General features: G+C 39.1%; 1 protein-coding gene across 3 annotated transcripts in view; it reads left to right on the top strand.

Annotated features, from left to right (window-relative positions):
* KDM3A (lysine demethylase 3A) overlaps positions 1-7,461 on the top strand; it is a 48,234-nt gene extending 40,773 nt beyond the window's left edge. For 2 of the 3 annotated variants that reach the window (XM_054577683.1, XM_054577682.1), the window contains exons 20-26: positions 463-550; positions 1,200-1,330; positions 3,989-4,108; positions 4,188-4,327; positions 5,545-5,721; positions 5,803-5,937; positions 6,694-7,460. In XM_054577683.1, the coding sequence (XP_054433658.1) occupies positions 463-550; positions 1,200-1,330; positions 3,989-4,108; positions 4,188-4,327; positions 5,545-5,721; positions 5,803-5,937; positions 6,694-6,774 (872 nt within the window). In that variant the 3' untranslated portion in view covers positions 6,775-7,460. Of the gene's footprint in view, positions 1-462; positions 551-1,199; positions 1,331-3,988; positions 4,109-4,187; positions 4,328-5,544; positions 5,722-5,802; positions 5,938-6,693 lie in introns of all 3 variants that reach the window. The other variant, XM_054577681.1, reaches the window with a different exon arrangement.
* The last annotated feature ends 1,350 nt before the right edge of the window (positions 7,462-8,811 follow it).

Genomic DNA, 8,811 nt, shown 5'->3' on the forward strand with positions numbered 1-8,811 from the left:
TTGTTAACAGTGCATAGCCATGTATTAGTTAGTTGGGGAGCTGCTCACTTCTTCCAGAATGCTGTATGCAGGAGGAGACTAGATCTGAGTGAGGGGGACAACCGTCAGAGCCCCACTATATGTAATGGGCAAAAGGGAGTGGCTGAAATCTCAAGGAATGAGCAGCAGTTTAATAAGCATCTCAAAAAGACAGGGCCCTGATACAAATGAGTTGGTGATCTTTATTTTGCTGCTGGTTGCTGCTTCCTGGGTACAAATGGATTTCTTGGCACTGTAAAAAATGCTTAACAATTGATGGGGAATTTTAAAGAAAAATAACATATATAAAATATATCAGGCTATAAAATAGATTTTGCAGAGAAATTTTATTTGTGTTAAGTATAAAATGCTAATTGGCCATTTATTTTGGTCTGTTTCTGAGTTAAGAATAGGAATAATTCAGTTATTTTGATTATTTTTCAGACCGATTGAAAAATGAAAAAGAACCAATGGTGTTGAAACTTAAGGACTGGCCACCAGGAGAAGATTTTAGAGATATGATGCCTTCCAGGTATGGTTTGGGAGTCGATGATCCAGTCCTTGACTTGGTAGGATAAATTCTTTTTTGAGATGGTGAGAAAATAGTTTTTGGGGAAATATGAAATTCCTGTAACTTCACTGGGACTAATTTTTCATTTCCAGTCTATAAACATTGGAGATGTGTACTTTAAAGTGAGGTTAGGTTACTGTTCCTGACTCTTAGGTCTGGCTGACTAATGAGAGCTCCACGCATCTTCCCTGCAGTGCTCTGCCAGAGAAGAGGCGGCTCAGCTGTGCACCTGCCAGGATTCCGTGGGATGTAGTCATGTCTTGCATTAGACAACAAGATAGCTATAGATTGGTAGATTCATTTTTCTTATTTGAGTTGAACCTTGAAAAGGATCCTCAGAGCTAATGTAGAAATAGATCCCTGCGTGTGTAGAATTCATTGCTCAAATCTTTTTGTCTGAATTATTCCAGGTCATTTCAATGCATTTGTGAGGAATAGGAAGGAAGAAGACTTATTCATAACTACTATAATTCTGATTTTAAATATTGTTAATGTTTAGCTGTCTCCATCTTCATGAGCACAGATACTTTGTGAAGAAGGAACTAAAAAAATGACAATAATGAATTAGCAAGGGAAGCCTATCTTTCAAACTCTTTTTTTTCTGTACCAGGTTTGATGATCTGATGGCCAACATTCCACTGCCTGAGTACACACGGAGAGACGGCAAACTGAACTTGGCTTCTAGGCTGCCAAACTACTTTGTTAGGCCAGATCTGGGTCCCAAGATGTATAATGCTTACGGTAAGGAGGAAGTGGCTAACTTGAAAAAATTATAATGGACATAAAGCAAATCAGATGTTTGGAAAATTTATTTGGGAGAGGGAGAGACGAAAAACATGTATAATCCTAACACAATAAAGCAGTAGGCTTAACTGCATATTTTCTTCCTTTCCTTGGTTGTGTGTATGTGTATTTCCTTTTATAGTTGTCAGGCATGTGCAATTTTTTTCTCGTTTCTGCATCTAATATTATATTGTAAAATCTTCACATGTTGCTTAATGGTCCTTTTCAGATTTTTTAAAAATTAAATTTATTAAGGTAACATTAGTTAAAAACAAATTTCAGGTGTACAACTTTTTTATTTTTTTCAATTTCAGTTGACATTCCATATTATGTTTCAGGTGTACAGTATAGTGGTTAGACATTTGTATAACTTACAAGTTATCCTACTTGATGTAAATTTAAGGGGGAGAAACAGAGGAGTTTTCTCACTCCTCCATGATGCTGATTTAACCCTCTCATATTAGTCCTTAATTGTCTTTAGTAAGATAATTTTTAATAGTTGCATCGTACATTACTGAATGAATATAATTTTATTAACCATTTTACTTTTGCTGGACATTTAGGTCATCCTGTAAGGGCTCCAGCTGTTGTACCATCTACTCGTAAATGCAATGTTTTGTGTTGGTGGGTAGTGGTTAGTTAAAGGTGGTATTTAAAGTACCCTTTGAATTAGGTTTGTGTTGTTTGGACATGACTCGGCAAACCGCCAGCAAGCAGGATGGCTCAGGGTCGGTTTCTGGTAACCGTGTTACCAGAACACGGTTCTGTCACTGTCGTGACCTTGACCAGTGTTTTAGGGCTTTGTTCAGGTCTGGATTATAGTTGACCATTTTGAAAGGGTTATTTACCAATTTATTGTTGATTGAAGTTGCAGTTTGAATTATTCGGTGAATTTGAATTACTGTTTTATACTATTTATACATTTTTCAAGTCCTTTTATAAGTTACTTTTTGTATTCCTTCCTCCCATAATTACTTCCAACTCTAGTCTCTCAGACTTGAGGATGGGATGGCAGTTCTCCTGAAGAAAGGACGGAGTCTTTAGCATCTTTGCCACATGGGGCCGGGGGGCGGGGGGGAGCAAGCGCTGGGACCTCAGTACCACCGTTCTGGTGTGGGGGAGTCAGCCCAGGGCACCGCCAGGAGCAGGGTTGCTGGGGAAACTCCCACAGGCCAGATGCCCCTTGATAGTCCTGCCAGCTTAGGGCGGGAAATGTCTGTGGGAGAGAGGACACAACAGGCAGAAATCCCCTTGCTTACTTATTTCCTTTGCTTCTCAGATCTCAGATTAGAGAGCCCTGAATATATCTGTGGGTCTGTATCGTGTTCCCTAAGTTCACTTCCCTAAAGCTCTTCAAAGTAGCTGCATGGTTAGGAACTCAGGACAGACTCTGTTCACGGGTTTACAGTGAATTTATGTAAATGAAAACATTTTTCTGCTAAAGTAAATGGTATAATATTGCATTATATTATCCATGTTTTAATAAAACGAAGCCTTTATAGGCCAGAAACAGTCATCTGAGAAGTGTTGGAAATAAATTATCTGCTTGTTTTAAGTAGCTTGGCAGCAGATCTTTTCCCTCTAGAAACCAATAGATAGATGGCAGTGTTATTCTACAAAAGCCTTTTCTGTGACGAGCTTCTTTCCATCTACAGTAAGTACTGTATTTTGCCTTGTATAATGCACAGGTTTTTCCCTCATTTTTGAGGGGAAAATAAAGGTGTGCATTATACATGGGTATAATGATCACATTATCCCGTGAATAATGCACACAAAAACATGGGTGTGCATTAGACATGGCAAAATACAGTGGTTAGGAATTGAAAATAATAAAAGTGTGTTCATTTTCAAACATCTCATACCTTATCATAGACATCATTAAAGAGCAGTCATTTTTCAGAGATTGGGTGTCTGAGCCCTTTTCTTGGGGATCAGAGATCAGAGGCTTGGACTGCAAGCACCGTCAGGGACCTCATGCTCCAGCTCACTCCTGTTCTTTTACAGTCGAGAGAACCAAGGAGCATGTGGAGCAGCAGGCCCTCTTACACTGAGTGTCTAGCTACTTGAGGCCTCAGCTTTGTGTGTCTGGGCGGGGGGGGGAGGGTGGGGGGGGAGGGTGGTTCTTAGACTGCATGTCTGGAGTGCACCATGGGGTTTATGCCTTGCCCTAGAGCCTTTCTAGGCTGTGGCAAGCAAAGCTTGAGCTCACCTGGGTGAGCAAATGTCCTTTCACCAAACCCCAACTTCATTAGTCCACTTTACCATTCCCGGGTTTTGCTTTCTCATTGTGGATTCTGCGTATTTCTTTCCTTGCTAACACATTTAATCCAGGATTTTTAGTTGTTCTCAGCCAGAGGGTCTGTCAGGGACCCGTTTTGATTATCAAAAGAAACCAGAGTCCTATTAGGAGCTGGTTCGTTATTTTTATGATTAAATATTTAAGAAATGACCTTCTTTTATAGTTAAAAGGATAAAATAATTTAATATTAAATATGTTCTCTTTTACATGATGAGAGAAGCAGCTTTTAAATTCTGTGACCAGGTGTCTCCCAGGGAGTGGGAAAGACTGGGAGCCTTTGTTATCTTCGGTAAATTTAAGGCATTTTCTGTTTGCAGGATTAATTACTCCAGAAGATCGGAAATATGGAACAACAAATCTTCATTTAGATGTATCTGATGCAGCTAATGTCATGGTCTATGTGGGAATCCCCAAAGGACAGTGTGACCAAGAAGAAGGTAGGGTGCTGGGCATGAAAGTAGGGCTTTCTCTCTAAGCTGGAGGCTGAGGTCTGATATTTGCTTTCTCTTGCTCCAGAAGTCCTTAAAACTATTCAAGATGGAGACTCAGATGAACTCACAATAAAGCGATTTATTGAAGGAAAAGAGAAACCAGGAGCCCTCTGGCATATATATGCTGCTAAGGACACAGAGAAAATACGAGAATTCCTTAAAAAGGTGTGCTCCTTACTCTATGCCGTGTGAAAGAGAGGCATAGAGGATAGCAGTATCATAATGACTGCATGTCAGAAACTGAGGGGGTTACTGGGGAGTTGTCACAACATCAAAAGTTAAATTTGTTCATGTCAGATTGGACTGGCTGAAGCTAGTTGTTAAGAAACAAAGATTTCTATTTGATTGGCTCAGACCTCTGAAAAGAGGATCCTTTGTCTTTTTTCTTAAATCTGTGTTTTATGTTGTGCTTTTGGAGATTTTTTTATGCTCTGTAATTTATTTCCTCTGATCATCTCATGGCATGTATTTGTTTTTATTGCCTTGAAAATCTAAGCACTAAACAAGTTCTTGTATCATTCCTGGGCCCTTGGTTAGCACATTCAGAGTGAGTTACAGGAGACCCTGATGGCTGTGTCCACCCTCACCTTGTAGCAGGTCAGGGAGGCCTCTGGCCCTACTTGTGGCTCTTAGCTTGGGAAGGGTCAAAGAGACAGGGGTTTTGAAGATTCTGAGAGTCTCCTGTAGTTGGCAGGTTATTCACAAAGGGCTATATGTGGAAGTTCTAGTTAACTGGAAAGATGGGTGTATTCAGTTTTTAACCTGTTCACCAATGAGACTGCTGGTTGCAGCTCAGATATCTGTAGTTGAACAACTAAAGAAGTTCATGAGCAATGGATGTGAACACTCCTAGCCCTTGACCAGCATTTTTTTTTTAATCAAAGTGGTTCTAAGGATCATTTGACTCTTTAAGAAAACCTACTAGTCACCATATTGTTCCTTTGATATTGTCACCCTAAGTCTGTACTGCCTAAACCTGGATCTAGAATAAACAAGTTTAATAAACAGCCATCTTTGTGACTGTTTCATAAACTCAGATTGTTAAGTGGATACCAGTTTTTATTAACTGCAAAATTAACAATTCTATTTCTAAGGAGCTTCAGCCAACTTATATTTAAAAGTCTAGACCAAAATATTGCCCAGATACATGTTTACAAAAATATACAGACCATCAGTCTCAGTTTATAGGAAATGAGAGAAAGGGAGCCATGTGTTCTTTCAGTCTTTCTTTAGTTCATTCAGCTAATGTCTGTGGGTACTACTTGTCTCTGCCAACAAGGCATTTGTGTTAAAGAAGGCCTGATAGTTACTGCGCGGGGTGGGGAGTGCCCTCACTGAGCCTTAGCGTGTTGTTCAGTTTCATAATATTTTGAATATTCTAGGTATCAGAAGAGCAAGGTCAAGAAAACCCAGCGGACCATGACCCCATTCATGATCAGAGCTGGTATTTAGATCGATCCCTAAGAAAGCGTCTTCTGCAAGAGTATGGAGTTCAAGGCTGGGCTATTGTACAATTTCTTGGGGACGTGGTGTTTATCCCAGCAGGAGCTCCACATCAGGCAAGAACCATTACTCTTTTTTTATTCTCATTTTACTACGAACTTTAGTTTATGTGACTGATGTGGCTTGGTGTTTTTCAGGTTCATAACTTATATAGCTGTATCAAAGTGGCTGAAGATTTTGTTTCTCCAGAGCATGTTAAACACTGCTTCTGGCTTACTCAGGAATTCCGTTATCTGTCACAGACTCACACCAATCATGAAGATAAATTACAGGTAAAAACAGCACTGATTCCTGGCATTTGCTGACTCTGGCTTCATGGTCCATTACTTACCTTATAAAGAGAGTCAGTGAACTCACACTTGGTACAGTGAGTTGATGAACTGGATTTATTTCTAATTTCACTGGGTACTTATGCAAAGGAGGAACAAACAAACAGAGGAACTCTCACTTGGTTTGGTATTGGTTAGACTCTTTAAGAGACTGCATCCAAAGAGAAAGTCTTTAGTATTGAAAATAGATCTGACTGCTGATCCTGGCTCAGCTGCAGATGGGTTTTGAACAGAGACCTTTGGTTAGTGCTCCAGTATTCTCAGCCTCAGGCGCGGCAGGTCAGAATCTCTGGGACCCATAGCGGGCCTGGGAGGGTAGGTCTTTTAGGGGCTTTCAGTAGTCAACGACGTGACATATAATTTCATGTTTGGAAAACTAAGGGAAAATATAAACTCTGAAAAGTAAAACTGTACCTTTGGACTTGCTTATCCCTCCACTTGGCAGGAATGAGGGCCATGTGGCATCAAAGCCTATGGAAGGGGTCTTTTAAGTTCTTCAGAGGAGGCATGAGTTTAAAATATATTTGAAATATTGGCCTACAGTTGCCCAGGGACCTTTCAAGTACTGACATTTCATACTGAATATTGAGTGTTAAGTTCTGAGAGAATGATATTAAGCTTGGCAGGGGGAAAGCTTGTTGTTAGTAACAGATCTTAGGTTTATTAGTAAGGTGACCATATTTCCTTTTATTTCTGTAGGTGAAGAACGTTATCTACCATGCAGTCAAAGATGCAGTTGCTATGCTGAAAGCCAGTGAATCCAGCTTTGGCAAACCCTGAGGGCCCAGAGTCGCCTTAACCCTGCACATTGGACGTGAATACTGGCAGCTGCTCAAACTCTTCAGGCAGGATTCCTGTGGACTTTGAGATTCATGTTACCTCATCTTCTTTTTTAAACTGTACCTGGTGAGGGTACTCCGTCTAATGTATATTTCTAGTGTTTACAGACACTAAATGTGTATATGTAGTAACTATTTACAGAACATGCATCCTTAAACTGTGACTTCTCACCTAGTGCAGAACTTCTACCAAGCTGTAAAAAATAAAACCTCTTCTCAGCTCTGGAACAATACTGCAGTTATTCTCTAGCTGTTTGGTTTGACAGCTTAGTCAAAATGGGTTATAACTACTAGGAATAACTGTGCAGTTTATTTGGGTTGTATTTTGTTCTGTGTCTGTCTGAGTGCCCCCTCCTCTCCCTCCCCCCCTCCCCCGCCTTAGTGTTTAGAAGAGCAATGGAGGAAAGGACAGCTAACGATGCCATTCTTACCGTTTGGCATTAGGACTGGCATTATATAGCAGAAATGAACTACTGTACAATTCTTGGGGTTAACCATCTTTAGTTAAATGGAATTTTAATTTAAATGAAGCTTTGCTAATTCTAAGTGTTAAGCATTTTGCATTAAAGTATTCATATAATATTTTGACTCAGTTTATTGGCATTATTCTCTGGTTGTGGATGCTACACACCTTTCATCACATGTTACAGGTGTGCGAGATTGCCCTGGGAACTCATCTTAAAAACAAAGAAATCAGATGCTATAGCGATTCCCTAGTGATTATTATATTGTTAACATGGAAATAAATTTCTCCCCAGGCAGATGGAAACCATGTCACAATTTTGCAAAGGAACACACCAACAAACTAAATTTAGAAGTGGGAATTCACACACACACACACATACACACACACACACACACACGACTGGTTAAATCGTTCTGTAAAGAAGATCGAAATACTTTCTCTTCTGGCCCTTTATAATGTAAGAATTTTTTAAAAAAGTAAATTATTAAAATATTTTTAGAACAATAATACCTAAAATATTTATCTCTATGAAGAGAGAAAATTCATGAAACCACCTTTTTATAGCTCACAGGTTCTCATAGACAGCTGTATCTGTACTAAAAGAAGTTGAATTGAAATCAAGTAGGCTAGACAAAGGTTAAAGCCTGGATTTTTACTGATGGGCTCAGAGTAGGAGGTTAAATATTCCTAACGCCAGCCCTCCAAGCCCAAACCTTTAATGGATGAACATTTCAAAAATACAAAAATTCCCTGAAGAGAATTACTAGATACAGCTGCCTAATTTGGTAGGAAAAGTTTCCCCCTTTTAAGTATAGAGTTGTAGTACTGACATTCATTTACATAAAAGTTTGCATCTAGAATTGGCACGATTGCTTCAAAATCTCCCTAAGCCAAAAGAATAGGAAAACTTGGATCCTCTTGAGAGGAAGCCACCTTCAAGGTAGTCCTCGAGTTGTAATTCCATAATTATGGACTATTACTCATAATCAAATATTTTATAACAACAGATACAAGAACAAAGTCACCATAAGCAAGAGTCAAAAGAACCTTTTTGTCATAGGAAACTTGCAAAGTTTGCAGATTGTAGAATGATCCAATACTTTATATTCTGAAATAATATGTTTAAGGAAATGAGTATATGGGAAATACGATGAAAGAATTAGATTGCCATCATGGTCAGATTTAGAAAGGCATGATGGTGGAAATTAGAAAACCACTCCAGTGCCAGTTAGAATAAAACAGCAGAAAAGTATTATACAAACTGGAAAACTTGGTAAAAATACACAATACAGCATTGAGAAACAGGAAGCTATAGAGAGATTTTAACAAGCAGGACAAAAAGAGATTTGGTAATCAGTGACAGCCAAAAAAATGATGGGCGTGATGTTCAGAGATCAAAAATTCTGCAGTACTGATCATACATCATGAGACTAAAGAAGCCCAAGCAAGATGGATGAATAAGTGATTGAATGAATGAATAAAACTAAATTTTAAAATCCACCCCTATGTGGC

The sequence above is a fragment of the Pteronotus mesoamericanus genome, unplaced genomic scaffold (assembly GCF_021234165.1).
Source record: "Pteronotus mesoamericanus isolate MK-2021 breed Mesoamerican mustached bat unplaced genomic scaffold, CSHL_Meso_final contig_44, whole genome shotgun sequence".
Classification (NCBI taxonomy): domain Eukaryota; kingdom Metazoa; phylum Chordata; class Mammalia; order Chiroptera; family Mormoopidae; genus Pteronotus; species Pteronotus mesoamericanus.